At 38.2% G+C, this 15,578-nt stretch overlaps 1 protein-coding gene across 4 annotated transcripts in view; it reads left to right on the forward strand.

Annotated features, from left to right (window-relative positions):
• Positions 1-15,578, forward strand: part of LOC149461656 (beta-1,3-galactosyltransferase 5-like) — an 80,479-nt gene that overhangs the window by 24,753 nt on the left and 40,148 nt on the right. The window contains exon 1 of one of the 4 annotated variants that reach the window (XM_089677889.1): positions 1,475-1,715. The exons of 2 other annotated variants lie outside the window; for them this stretch is intronic. Coding sequence is in view for 1 of the 2 variants with exons in the window: in XM_089677890.1 (XP_089534016.1) it covers positions 1,668-1,715 (48 nt within the window). In the remaining variant the exon portion in view is untranslated. Of the gene's footprint in view, positions 1-1,474; positions 1,716-15,578 lie in introns of those variants that run through there. One more of the 4 variants, XM_089677890.1, reaches the window with a different exon arrangement.

Consider the following 15,578-nt stretch of genomic DNA (forward strand, 5'->3'; position numbering starts at 1 on the left):
AGGTCAAAAGCGGTTTTAGACCAGCTAGAGAACAGCGATAGTAAATCAGAACCACTTGCAGAATTGAGTGATAATGATTCGTGGGGGAAATTCGTCATCAGACACTGAAAATGATTTTGCGACTTTGCTCAGCGATGTGCGAACTTGGCGCTATATTTCAAATTTCAGTGTTTTTGGTTTGATTATATTATTGAATTAAATGTATAATTATATTATTATTTTTTATGATTATTTATTAAATTATAATTTATGGTTTCATGTTTCAAATTTTATCATACCCGGGATGTTTACTAGACTCTTGTTCGAGTTATTCCTAAAAATTACAGGCCTACAATAAAAAAACTACATATTTCAGCACCAAAAATCTGAAATAATCAGACCGCCAGGGAGGTTAATGACGTGGCAGGGAGGACTCAGAATGGAAAAGTGTGTCAGCATAAGCAGCGATCTTTTGTTCTGTAATAGCCAGGGGTAGTCCATGAATATTTGGGTCAGATCTCACTTTACAAAGGAGTCGCTCAAGGGTGAAGATAAAAATTATTAGGGATAGCGGCATCCCTGTTGGTTCCAATTGGACAGGGGGAAATAATCAGATTGGGCTTCATTCACCCTCATTGCAGCCATGTGATGCCCCACCTACTGTAGGGAAGGGGGGAGCACAGGAATTGCCAGTCCACCTGATCAAAGGCCTTTTCTTTATCAGCAGACAAATGACTCCTATACACCTGGGTGAGCAGGCACCATTTAAAGTGATATTAAACCCAAAGCAAAAAATGTAACATTGCATTGTTGTTATTATTATTATTTTCATTTTATTATTTATTATTATCAATATTATTATTTGATTATTTTTACTTATTATTTTTTTCATCATACGTTTGTCTTTTTTTAATTTAGCTTTTATTTATCTTGCTTCTTCTTTTTTTTAATGACGCCATAACACGATTCTTTTTTTTTATTATTATTATTATTTTTTAAAACTTATTATTATTATCATTATTTTTATGTATTATTATTTTTATATAATAATAATAATTATTACTATTACTTTGTTTAATATTATTAATATTATTTATTTATTTTTAAGTATATTTAAATTTTTATGTATCTCATTATTATTATTTTGTTTAATATTATTAATATTATTTATTTTTTTATTATATTTTTATTTATTTTTTAATTATATTTTTATTTATCTATTTATCTCATTATTATTATTATTATTGTTATTATTATTATTTTATTTTAATTTTGTTATTTATTATTATCAATGTTATTATTTGATTATTTTTACTTAATATAATTTTTTTCATTATATGTTTGTCTTTTTATTTTATTTATCTTGCTTCTTCTATTTTTTAATGACGCCATTACCCAGTTCAGCCTGCCATGGCTTGCCCTGATATTAAAATGGTTAATCCACAGCCTGAGATCTGTTCTTGCACGCGTCTGAATGGTGGGAATGCATACAGCAGGAAATATATCTATTGTCATCAGCCCACTTGAGCATGCCTCTCCCACTCCCTTGCCTTTCACAATGTGGAGCAGTTTAGACACACTCCCTTACTCGCCTCCCTTGATATCACAGCAGTTGCCTAAAGACTATACTGTGCCCCCGGAGGGACAGGACTGTCTGCAGATTTGAGCTATTTGTTGATGGCAAACACATGAAGGAACAGGCGTCAATGGGAATGAAGCTGCGTTCTGGCTGGAAGGTAGGTGCTGCCATACCACTGGATTCATCCTCTTCTCTTTTTTTTGTGTTCAGCATGCAGTGACGTAAAGGTGGTATTAAATGGTATTATTATATAGGATTTATAGAGCACCGACAAAATGCTCGATCCATCCAAACTGATATTTGCTTTACTTGTTTGCCACTTATATAAGGCACTGGCATATTCTGCAATGCTTTACACCGAAGAATTCAAATGAGTCCCTGTCTGGACACGCTTACAATTTAATTTGTATTATGGTGCCCAGAGGCACCATAATACTGGTGTTGGTTGGAATCCGTTTAATGCAGTGATGGGAGGAAACATGAGCATTGCAAGCACAACGGAAGAACATTAACTCACCAAACAGCAGTTTTCATCCGAAAAACTATAGAGTGGTTGAGATCTCATTGTAGTCTTACTTCCATTCCGTACTTTGATCCCCCGACCTGCTGTCTTCTTGCTACATTGATGAAACAAATAAAGTATAATGCGATGACTATAAAACCCCATTGGGATGGGTAGGGGAACCTGGGAACTTTAGGGGCTCAATTTATTAAAAAAAAAACAAAAAAAATAGCTATTCGTCCTTTGAAACTGCATGTATGTTTGTACTGCGTAAATGAACCTGTATTGTTATAAAGGTGTGGCTGAAATTGAATGTTCTCTTTCTGGTCATTTCCCTACATTTAACTTCGACCTGAAAACGCAGAAGCCATTCTTTCAAATTATTCTTGTTCACACTTGTACGCTAAGGAACCCTATGCTCAAAAAAAGGACACAAGCTCCTTTTTTTAGCATATTCAGGTGTTTTTGATCCCATAGACCGCAGTTGGAACTTCTGTAAACGCATGGTATGCATGTTTTGTACTCATTGTTCTGCTTGAAGAATTCCTCTCTTCCTAAAGAACTGTTCTTCTCCGATTGCCAAGCCCAGGAAAAAATTCCTCCTGAAGCTTGATACACATGCAAAATCACTGATAATATACCTGAAAAACGCTCTTCAAAAAAACAAGGAATATGCCGTGTTTAGGCTTTGCTCAGGTATGAACTGGAGCAAAAGTTCTCCTGGTATTTTCTCTTAGGATCAAATATTCTTTGTTTTTTCTTTTGGTCTAATGTTCTTAGTGTATATTCTCCTAGGATGAAACGCTCGTAGGTTATTTTCTCCTATTATTGAATGTTTCTAGGGTACTTTTTCTTAGGATTGAAGGTTCTTAGGGTACTTTGTCTTACAGTTCCATGTTCCTAAGGTAGTTTGTTCTCTGACTGAATATACTAAACATTTTTTTTCTTAGAATCAAATGTTCTTAGGTTACTTTTTCTTAAGATTGAAGGTTCTTAGGGTACATTTTCTTAGGATTGAAGGTTCTTAGGGTACTTTTTCTTAGGATTGAAGGTTCTTAGGGTACTTTTTCTTAGGATTGAAGGTTCTTAGGGTACGTTTTCTTAGGATTGAAGGTTCTTAGGATTCTTTTTCTTAGGATTGAAGGATCTTAGGGTACGTTTTCTTAGGATTGAAGGTTCTTAGGGTACTTTTCCTTAGGATTGAAGGTTCTTAGGGTACTTTTTCTTAGGATTGAAGGATCTTAGGGTACATTTTCTTAGGATTGAAGGTTTGTAGAGTACATTGTCATAGGGTTGAATATTCTTAGGGTATTTACTCTTCTAATTGAATATACTTATGCTTTTTTTCTCTTCTGATCGAATGTTCATGGGGTATTTTCTCTTAGGATCAAATGTTCTTAGGGTACTTTTTATTAGGATTGAAGGTTCTTAGGGTACTATGTCTTAGGCTTGTATGTTCTTAGTATATTTTCTCTTAGGATCAAATGTTCTTAGGGTATTTTCTTTTCTTTTTTTTTATTAGGATTGAAGTTTCTTAGGTTACTTTTCCTTAGGATTGAAGGTTCTTAGTATAATTTCTCTTAGGATCAAATGTTCTTAGGGTATTTTTTTTTTTATGATTGAAGTTTCTTAGGGTACTTTGTCTTAGGGCTGAACGGTATTTTCCCTTCTGATCCAATATACTTGGGGCTTTTTTCCTTTGGAATGTTCATTACGTATTTTGTCTTAGGATCAAATGTTCCTTGGATACTTTTTATTAGGATTGAAGGTTCCTTGGGTACTGTGTCTTGGGCTTGAATGTTCTTAGGGTATTTTCTCTACTGATCTAATATACTAAGATTTGTTTTCTTAGAATCAAATGTCCTTAGGGTACTTTTTTTAGGATTGAAGTTTCTTAGGGTACTTTTTATTAGGATTTAAGGTTCTTAGGGTATTTTTTATTAGGATTGAAGGTTCTTAGGGTACTTTTTGTTAGGATTGAAGGATCTTAGGGTACTTTTTCTTAGAATTGCTGGTTCTTAGGGTACATTGTCATAGGGTTGAATATTCTTAGGGTATTTTCTCTTCTAATTGAATATACTTATACTTTTTTTCTCTTCTGATCGAATGTTCTTAGGGAACTTTTTATTAGGACACTATGCCTTAGGCTTGTATGTTCTTAGTATATTTTCTCTTAGAGATCAAATGTTCTTAGGGGTTTTTTTTATTATGATTGAAATTTCTTAGGGTACTTTGTCTTAGGGCTGAATATTCTTAGGGCATTTTCTCTTCTGATCAAAAATACTTGTTTTTTTTTCCCTTCTGATTGCATGTTGTTGACATATTGGGGTTTATTTACTAAAGCTGGAGAGTCCAATATCAGACTCCCTTCTGCATAGAAACCAATCAGCTTCTAACCTCAGCTTGTTCAATGAAGCTTTGGCAATGAAACCTGGAAGCTGATTGGTTTCTATGCAGAAGGGAGTCTGATTTTGGACTCTCCAACTTTAGTAAATAAACCCCATTTTGTCTTAGGATCAAATGTTCTCAGGGCACGTTTTATTAGGATTGAAGGTTCCTTGGGTACTGTGTCTTGAGCTTGAATGTTCTTAGGGTATTTTCTCTTCTAATCGAATATAATTATATTTTTTTTCAAATGTTCTTAGGGTACTTTTTCTTACGATTGAAAGTTCTTAGGGTACTTTGTCAATGGGTTGAATGTTCTCAGTGTATTTTCTCTTAGATTCAAATGTTCTTAGGGTACTTTTTATTAGGATTGAAGGTTCTTAGGGTTCATTGTCTTAGGCTTGAATGCTCTTAGTATATTTTCTCTTAGGATCAAATATTCTTAGGGTATTTTTTTTATCAGGATTGAAGTTTCTTACGGTACTTTGTCTTAGGACTGAATGTTCCTATCGTATTTTCTCTTTTGACCAAATACACTAAGGGGTTTTTCTCTTAGGATCATATGTTCTTAGGGTACTTTTTCTTGGGATTGAAGGTTCTTAGGGTACATTGTCAAAGGGGTGAATATTCTTAGCGTATTTTCTCTTCTGATTGAATATACTTATACTTTTTTCTCTTCTGATCGAATGTTCTGAGGGTATTTTCTCTTAGGATCAAATGTTCTTAGGGTACTTTTATTAGGATTGAAAGTTCTTAGGGTACTTTGTCTTAGGCTTGAATGTTCTTAGTATATTTTCTCTTAGAATCAAATGTTCTTAGGGTATTTTTTTATTAGGATTGAAGTTTATTAGGGTACTTTGTTTTAGGGTTGAATGTTCTTAGGGTATTTTCTCTTCTGATGAAAAATACTAAGGTTTTTTTCTTAGAATCAAATGTTCTTAGGGTACTTGTTCTTAGGATTGAAGATTCTTAGGGTACTTTGTCATAGGATTGAATGTTCTGAGTGTATTTTCTCCTAGGAGCAAATATTCTTATGGTATTTTTTTTATTAGGATTGAGGTTTCTTAGGGTACTATGTCTTAGGGTTGAATGTTCCTAGGGTATTTTCTCTTTTGATCGAATATACTAAGGGGGTTTTCTCTTAAGATCATAGGATTGTCATAGGATTGAATGTTCTGAGTGTATTTTCTCGTATATTCAAATGTTCTAAGGGTAATTTTTGTTAGAATTGAATGTTCTTAGGGTACTGTGTCTTAGGCTTCAATGTTCTTAGCATATTTTCTCTTAGAATAAAATGTTCTTAGGGTATTTTTTTTATTAGGATTGAAGTTTCTTAGGGTACTTTGCCATAGGGTTGAATGCTCTTAGAGTATTTTCTCTTCTGATGAAAAATATTAAGGTTTTTTATCTTAGAATAAAAATTTCTTAGGGTACTTTGTCATAGGGTTGAATGTTCTTAGGGTATTGTCTCTTCTGATTGAATATACTTGGGTTTTTTTTCCCTTCTGATCTAATGTTCTTTGCGTATTTTGGCTTAGGATCAAATGTTCCTTGGGTACTTTTTATTAGGATTGAAGGTTCCTTGGGTATTGTGTCTTGAGCTTGAATGTTTTTAGGGTGTTTTCTCTTCTGATTGAATATACTAAAAAAATTTTCTTAGGATCAAATGCTCTTAGGGTACTTTTTCCTAGGAGTGAAAGTTCTTAGAGTACTTGTCATAAGGTTGAGTGTTCTTAGGGTTTTTTGTCTTCTGATTGATTATACTTAGGGTTTTTTCTGTTCTGATCGAATGTTCTTAGTGTATTTACTAAGAATAGGGTATGTTCTAAGAATATTTTGCACCCAGTACTGCTTATATTTGCTAGTGAAATTCATACAATGGCCTATAATAATAAACGCATTCTAAATATATTCAGTTTGGCAACATTGGAACAAACTGGATTTGCCAAATTAATTTTCCATGGAAACTTCATGTGTATTTGTTCTGTGTGAATTGACCAGCAATTGCTCATTCGTTTTCGGGATTTTTTATATAGAGGAGAAAATTGTGGCTGTTGTGTAAATAGGGCAGAATACCTTTAGAGTATGTTCTCTTAGGATCGAATGTTCTTAGGCTATTTTTTCTTGGGATCAAATGTTTTAGGGTATTTTCTCCTCTCCTAGGATTGAATGTTTGTAGGGTATTTTCTCTTCTGATATTAATGTTCTTAGGGTATTCTCCATTAGGACTGAATGTTTCTCTTCTGATTGGTTATTCTTATGGTATTTTCTGATAGAATTGAATGTTATTAGGGTATTGTTTTAGGATTGAATGTTCGTAGGGTATTTTCTCTTAGGATTGAATATTCTTTGATTCATTAGCATTCAGTATTGCTTATATTGGCCACAGAAATCTATACAATAACATGTACTGTATAATAATTAACAAATTCTAATTATATTCGATTTGGCAACTTTGGCAATGGGAAAAAACAGGGTTTGACTAAGTTAATGTTACATTAACCCTGAAAAGTTTCAGAACAAAACATTTTGCAATAATGAAAAACATTCACAAGGGTACTATCTGAAACTTTTGTACCAATGCTGATACAGTAGAACAGGGGTCTCCAAACTCTCTAAACAAAGGGCCAGTTTACTGTCCTTCAAACTTTAGGGGGGCCAGACTGTGGCCAGTGGGAGAAGAAAGTGTCCTGGTGTCAGTGGGAGTAAACAATACCCCATTATTGGTATTAGGGGGAGTAATAGTGCTCCTTTGTTGGTATCAATAGGAAAAATGGTTCCCACCATTGGTGTCAGTGGTAGGAATAGTTCTCACCATTGGTGTCAGTGGGAGGAATAGTGTTCCATCATTGGTGTCCATGTGAAAAAATGTTGCCTCTTCATTGGTATCAGTAGGAGGAATGGTTCCTTGGTGTCTGTGGGAGCAATAGTTATGACATCATTCGTATTAGTGGGAGGAATACTGCCCCATCATTAGTGTCAGTGGGAGCAATAGGGCCCCGTCATTGGTGTCAGTGGGAGCAATAGGGCCCGTCATTGGTGTCAGTGGGAGCAATAGTGCCCCATCATTAGTGTCAGTGGGAGCAATAGGGCCCCGTCATTGGTGTCAGTGGCAGGAATATTATAGTGCCCCATCATTGGGTTGGAGGAATAGTGCCCCATCATTGGAGTCAGTGGGAGGATTAATGCTCCATCATTTGTGTCAGTGGAAGGAATAGTGCCTCATCATTGGTGTCAGTGGGAGGATTAATGCTCCATCATTTGTGTCAGTGGGAGGAATAGTGCCCCATCATCAGTGTCAGTGGGGGGAATAGTGCCCGATCATTGGAGTCAGTGGGAGGATTAATGCCCCATCATTTGAATCAGTGGGAGGAATAGTGCCCCATCAATGGTGTCAGTGGGAGGAATAGTGCCCCATCATTGGTATAAGTGGGGTAATAGTGCCCCATCATTGGTGTCAGAGGGGGGAATAGTGTCCCATTGTTTGTATCAGTGAGAAGACCACTGCCCCATTGTCGGTGTCATTGGCAGGAACTATGCCCCACTGTTGCTGACAGTGGTGGGAATAATGCCCCAAGGGTCAGGTATAAGCAAACACAGGGTTGCACCCAGCCCCCAGGCCTCAGTTTGGAGACCACTGCATTAGAACAAGCCCTCCAAAACAAAAGAAAAGTCCTTATCTTAAATGTAGCTCTTTATATACAGTATATATATATATATATATATATCTTGTTTAAAAATGATAAATTATTGCTGCAGCATCGATCAGATGCTGCAGCTATCCCACGCCGGCTATGAGTTGAATTATCACGTGGTCGCTGATTGATTTGTTCTCAGTTTTTCCAGAACAGAGAGCAGTGACTCCTTATAGGAGCGCCATGCTGGAAAGGGGAGGGGGTGCAGCTGTCAATCAGGCAGCTGGGTGGATCCTGACAATATGGTCAGGATCCTTCCAGAGCCTGGAGCGACTCTGTGATGTCAGCTGGCGGCGGGCTTTAGCTCACTGTCAGCTGATTTTAGGTCACATGAGAGAAAAAGTAGGTGCACTCTTGTGACCCACAAGAAAAGTATGGCAAAAACAATTTGCCCACACTGCTCTTTTAAGTGATAAACTCTGGCAATTATGGCCATTGCTATCCCTGAGAGATGCCACGTAAAAAGCCTGTAAGTGTTCCAGTACTGCAACATCCAGCCAAACACCAAAACCTCAGTTATATGTGTACTGACTATTTCAAGGGAAACAGGTTACTGGAGTTATTCCTGCAATAATAACTCCAATTATTCAGTTCCTGAAAATACGTGTTTCCTCTAAATGCTCGAGCCACTCAAAACTTAGATCACAGTTTTTGCTGGATAACTCACATGCTTCTTCTATGACTTCCCTTGACATGTGCATTTAGTTTTTTCAAACGAAAATTTCATTTTCGGAGATTGGGCTGTATATTAATCTCCAAATGGATATTGTAACAAATGTCAACCAACAGGGGAAAAAAGATATAATAAAGTTAACAAATGCATTCATTTCATTCAGATGACATCACATGATGCAACAGTAGTTCAGGTCTATGGGGAAATGAATTCAACCTTTAAATTTGTTTGATCATTCGGATTTGAATAACAAATGGACTCGAATTTCACTTAATTCATTAATTTGAATGCACGTGATATCAGTTGGTATTGTCCAACCAGCTCCTGCCAGTTCTCTTGGTGGGTTGGACCAGCATCTAAAAATACTGAATCCTTCAGTTTCAAATCTGTCTGTCAAATATATAGCAATATTCTGGAAAAACTGCAAAATTTTTCAAACTCACCCAAACCAAACGAATGCCGAAGATTTGAAACAGATTCTGAAAATGAAGTGGCTCAACATAACAAGTATGACTAAGTAAAAAGTTTCAATAAATGAATGCATCTGAGTCAAAACTAAATAAAAATTTCCCACATGCGTGTGTCTAGTCCCTTGTTGACGACAATGAATGTATCAAATGTGAGTCATCAGGTTCATCTAGCCATTTTGAAGAGGTTGCAAAGGCTCAAGGTTTTTTACCTGCATGCATTCTATGTATGCAGGTAAAAAACTTTCTATGAGCAGCAGCTTCCCCAGCCCCCTCAATACTTACCTGAGCCCCATTGAGATCCAGCAATGTGCATGACAGCCTCGGCTCTCCCAGGTCTCTGCCTCCTCATTGGCTGAGACAGCAATAGGCTCCCACTGCTGTCAATCACAACCAGTCAGCCAATGAGGAGAGAGAGGGGGCGGGACCAAGCCTGACTCCGTGTGTTAATGGAAGCAGCGGGAGCCCCCATAGCAAGCTGCTTGCTGTGGAGGCACTCGACAGGAGGGAGAGGCCAGGAGAGCCTGTGGGGGACCCGAGAAGAGGAGGATCCAGGCTGCTCTGTGCAAAACCACTACACACAGCAGGTAAGTATAAACATATTTGTTATTTTCTCAAAAAAAAATTAACCTTTAGAATTGCTTTAAGGAAGTGAGAAGTTCTGCTGCTAGAGGTGAAATAGAGTATGCAAATATAGCATGAATGGATCTATATATATCATGATAGTACTAAGCTCTGACATGCTGTAAAAATAGGTAAAAAGTACACATTTATGCAAAGAGAGGAGATCCAGAATGTAGATTCTGAGCAGAAAAAGTTTTTTTTTTCTTATTTCTCCGGGTTTTGTAATTCCTGGATCAGGGTCTGGAGTCTAGAGGCTCAGAAGAGTTTTGGGCCTCTAATTGTGTATCCAGGTCTTACTGGAGACCTGCAGGCCGGTGTGCACAACAGATATAGACAAGGACATGTCAGTGGTTCAAGCCTCCTCTCCTCGCAGGAGTCCGTGAGGCTGCAAGTGGGCAATCAGTGCTGTGCATGTTGGCACAGGCCAGGCATAGTCTGTGAGGGAACAGGCAGAGGTTCTAGGCAGTGGGCCAGGTCAGCAGGAAGCTGAGAGTACAGCGAGAGCAGAGAGTAAGGTGCAGAGGTTGCACAAGAACAAAATGGTATTGGGAGCTGGTCTTTAGAACCAGGCCAAAGGCCTAGGCTTGAAGGCATGAGCAGTAGTACTGCAAGAGAGAGCCAGGAGGCTGTTTATCATTTATTTCCATGTTATGGGGGAAATTGAAATTCAAGGGAAATTGTTTGTGTCGGCCTTTTTCTTTCTTTGTAAATGAAAGTGGACCAACAAGCCTTAAAAAAGTACTTCCCAGCTAGTGTGAACACATTAAAAAGTGCTGCTACACTTGATCAATACCCTCAGAATACCACACTATAAAGGTTTTATCCGAAAACATTGAAGATTATTTTCATTTTTGGTGTAACTTTTGATTGGAAATTTAGATATACATCTGGTGTTCACAAATAAATCAACATAAACGAAATATGTATATATATGTATATATATATATATATATACAGGGGCGGACTGACAACTCATGGGGCCCCCGGGCAATAGGGGATCATGGGGACCCTGTGTCCTTGCCCAAACTCAAAAAAGCCTATGAAAAAGGTACCAGGGGCACCTCATGGGGCCCCCTACTGACCCTGGGCCCTCGGGCAGTGCCCGAGTTTCCAAATGGTCAGTCCGCCCCTGTGTGTATATATATATATATATATATATATATATATATATATATATATATATATACACACACTACATTGCCAATAGTATTGGGACACCCCTTCAAATCATTGGATTTGGGTGTTCCAATCCCCTCCATGGCCACAGGTGTATAAAATTAAGCACCTAGGCATGCAGACTGCTTCTACAAATATTTGTGAAAGAATGGGTCACTCTCAGGAGCTCAGTGACTCCAAGCGTGGTCTCGTGATAGGTTGCCACCTGTGCAATAAGTCCATCCATGACATTTCCTGGCTACTAAATATTCCAGGGCCAACTGTTAGTGGGATTATAATAAAGTGGAAGCAATTGGGAACAACAGCAACTCAGCCACCAAATGGTAGGCCACGTAAAATGACAGTTCGGGGTCAATGCATGCTGAAGCACACAGTGCGCAGAAGTCACCAACTGTCTGCAGAGTCAATAGCTAAAGACCTCCAAACTTGGTGTGGCCTTCAGATTAGCAGAACAACAGTGTGTAGAGAACTTCATGGAATGGGTTCCATGGCTGAGCAGCTGCATCCAAGCCTTACATCACCAAGTGCAATGCAAAGTGTCAGATGCAGTGGTGTAAAGAACGCCGCCACTGAACTCTAGAGCAGTGGAGACATGTTATCTGGAGTGATTACTCACGTTTCTCTGTCTGGCAATCCAATGGACGTGCCTGGGTTTGGCGGTTGCCAGGAGAATGTTACTTGCCTGACTGCATTTTGCCAAGTGTAACATTTGGTGGAGGGGGGATTATGGTGTGGGGTTGGTTTTCAGGGGTTGGGCTTGGCCCCTTAGTTCCAGTGAAGGGAACTTTTAGGTTGTCAGCATACCAAGACATTTTGGACAATTTCATGCTCCCAACTTTGTGGGAACAGTTTGGGGATGGCCCCTTCCTGTTCCAACATGACTGCACACCAGTGCACAAAGCAAGGTCCATAAAGACATGGCTGAGCCAGTTTGGGGTGGAGGAACGTGACTGGCCTGCACAGAGTCCTGACCTCAACCCCATAGAACACCTTTGGGATGAATTAGAGAAGAGACTGCGAGCCAGACCTTCTCGTCCGACATCAGTGCCTGACCTCACAAATGTGCTTCTGGAAGAATGGTCAAACCTTCCCATAGACACACTCCTAAACCTTGTGGACAGACTTTTAAAAAAAGTTGAAGCTGTTACGGCTGCAAAGGATGGGCAACTCAATATTGAACCTTAAGACTGGGATGCCATTAAAGCTCATGTTCGTTTAATGACAGGCGTCCTAATACGTTTGGCAATATAGAGTGAATATATATATATATATATATATATCTCACAAAAGTATTTATGTTATTGGTCACATACAAAGATTAAAAACTGGTATATACAAAATCATCTTTCCTGAATCCATTGTGTATCCTATAAGATAGGTCTACGCGTTTTGCGGGTCCCACTTCTTCAGGGCTCAAATGGTTAATTTGGAGGATGAACAGTTGTGTATGTTATATAAAATGTACTCTATATATAGAAAAGGGGAAACATAAACAATATCTAACATTCAAAAATACACATATATCAAATAGTACCTTGTCTGTGTAATATTAGAAAGATCAGTCATAATCAATATAGTGGTAAGCAGAACTTCTGATATAACATCCAGGATACATTATAAAACATTCTCTTACCCCTAAAAATGGAGTATAATATCCAAATGAAAAAAGTAGCATCAACTCTTTGTGCTTGCTGGCCTAAGGGAGATCTCCCCTGACACATACGAGGTAGTATATCAAAACGTTTCAAGACTAGTTTTGTAACATGCCAACAGATGGCAGCACAAGGCTGCATTCACAGTCACAGAGAGCACCGACTTTCATAAGTCAGTGTGGCACAAGACATCATCCTGTGTACATCGAGAGCTGTGCAACTGGTACTATTTTGATCACGTGCGTTACCACTGCTATTTCATCATAGACAGCAAGTTAGAACAAAGAATAGATGTGAAATTCTGTACAAATACAAAAATGCCAAAAATGTATACAAAATGCCAAAATATATGGCTCAAATCACACCGCACAGACATTGCATGCAATTCACACAGGAATGCAGTGCGATTCCTGTGCAAATTACATACAGTGGCCCACACCACATCAGTGTGAACCCAGTCTAAAGCTAAGTAATCATATAAACAGTGAATAAATCCAAGTGAAAAGTCCTAGATAAAAAAGTGCTCCTGTAGGCATAAACAAAGCAGGTTCTCCAGTTCTCAATGCCTCCAGTGTTCCCATACAGACAGAATCTTACCGCAATTGTTGACCTACTATTGCTAGTCAGGTCGGTAGCGCTTGTGTTTGGGAATATACCCCTGAGTCTCCAATGGCTTGTTCCTAAAGGTCCTTCTCAGATGGTGTGCCGTCATGCATGAAAATAAAATACCAGGGAGGATCTCATAGCATAAACCAGTTTGATTTTATTAAAACACACAGAAGTATTGTAAAAAAGTTGCTTATAAGCACCAGCACTGGGTATGTATGGTTTGCATTGGGAGGAAAAGATGCCCGTGGCTGTGCATGTGTAGAGAACCATTGTGTTCTTCAACAGCAGGACATGACGTTGCCAGAAATTATGTCAGCTCGTAGACCACACCTCAACCGGTTTCGTCCTGATTGGACATCTTCAGGAGGTTCAATAGTCTAGAAGGCAGACTTGTACTTTGATACAGGTTGGCCTTTAAGAGCTCATTTAGACAGGTGGTCAGGCCCGACCTCCGATCTCAGATGCTGTCTGCTGCATCTGAATTCACCTTAGAGCTGCACACAGGCATCCCACATACTGTACATGGATGCACATACCTGCATCTGAATCGACCTTGTAACTGCACACAGGCACCCCAAATACATGGATGCACATACCTGCATCTGAATCCACCTTGTAACTGCGCACAGGCACCCCAAATACATGGATGCACATACCTGCATCTGAATCCACCTTGTAACTGCGCACAGGCACCCCAAATACATGGATGCACATACCTGCATCTGAATCCACCTTGTAACTGCGCACAGGCACCCCAAATACATGGATGCACATACCTGCATCTGAATCCACCTTGGAGCTGCGCACAGGCATCCTATATACATGGATGCACATACCTGCATCTGAATCCACCTTGGAGCTGCGCACAGGCATCCCATATACATGGATGCACATACTTGCATCTGAATCCACCTTGTAACTGCACACAGGCACCCCTAATACATGGATGCACATACCTGCATCTGAATCCACCTTGGACCTGCACACAGGCATCCCATATACATGGATGCACATACCTACCTACATGGATGCACATACCTCCAGTGTAGGTCTGCCAAGGCAAACTGAACCAGAAGTTCACCCCCCCTCCTTCCCCCCGCAGCGTTCTGGGACATTTCACAGGTCCCAAAAGGCTTCGACCCATTCACAAAGTGGAGCATAATTTGCGCATGTGCAGTAGGAAACTAAACAAATTCTAGAGCCATCATTCATGGTTACCTCTATTTTAAGGATTGACATGTTGGGTATCTATTTACTTGATGCAACCTCATCTTTGTATATGTTACAAAAAATGGGTAATATATTATGTATGTTTGTAGCAAAAGTACCTTTAATATATATATATATATATATATATATATATGTCCAAAAACAAAGTCCCCATTTAAGGTCCAGTGTCCCAAAAAATGTGACAAAATAGAAATAAAAAACAGCTTCATAAAATTTCCAGCGTGCTCACATCATCAGTGGTAAATCATTTCCCCCACACTCACCAGATAATGTGGATTCTCAAGCTGATATGGCTTTGAGAGTCAAAAACAGGCTTAGAGGTGGAGTGTAGTTTTCCCAGATGTTTTATCCCTTTAATGATTTCTTATTGAATCTCCTTCCAAAACGATTGCACATAGGGCGATATAAAATATAAAAGAAAATGCCAAAAGTATAATACTGTATTTTGTCACATTTTTTGGGACTGGACTTTAATTTGGGACTTTGTTTTTAAACTTATATATTATAAATTCAAACTTTTTTTATTATTTGCGACGTGTCACTTTATGAGTCTTGTTTGATGTTTAGCCATTTATTTAACAGCAACATTTATTTTGATGAATTGTTATTTATTTGGCGCAAAGTTTTAATTTAATTTAATTTACTATGTGTATATATATATATATATATATATATATATATGTGTGTGTGTGTGTGTGTATATAATTTATTTATTTATATATTTTGGAAATGTCTTTTTATTGTACATTTTCATATATATACAACAGAACAGAAAATTACGACTGCATGAACACACGCAATCTGCAATCTTGTATAGAACTAACATAAGAAAGGAAACTAAACCTGTGGTCAGTACAGTAGGTATCATACAATATACATCACCAGGAGAAGAGAAAACCTCTCTACAATATCTTATACAATTAAACCTGTGCACCGTTCATAGTATAATTTTTGTAACAGAAAAATTTGCATTTGAGAAACAATTGAGCTAATATTGTAGAACATAG

The sequence above is a fragment of the Staurois parvus genome, unplaced genomic scaffold (assembly GCF_062004578.1).
Source record: "Staurois parvus isolate SC_StPar_1 unplaced genomic scaffold, SC_StPar_1.0 ptg000195l, whole genome shotgun sequence".
Classification (NCBI taxonomy): domain Eukaryota; kingdom Metazoa; phylum Chordata; class Amphibia; order Anura; family Ranidae; genus Staurois; species Staurois parvus.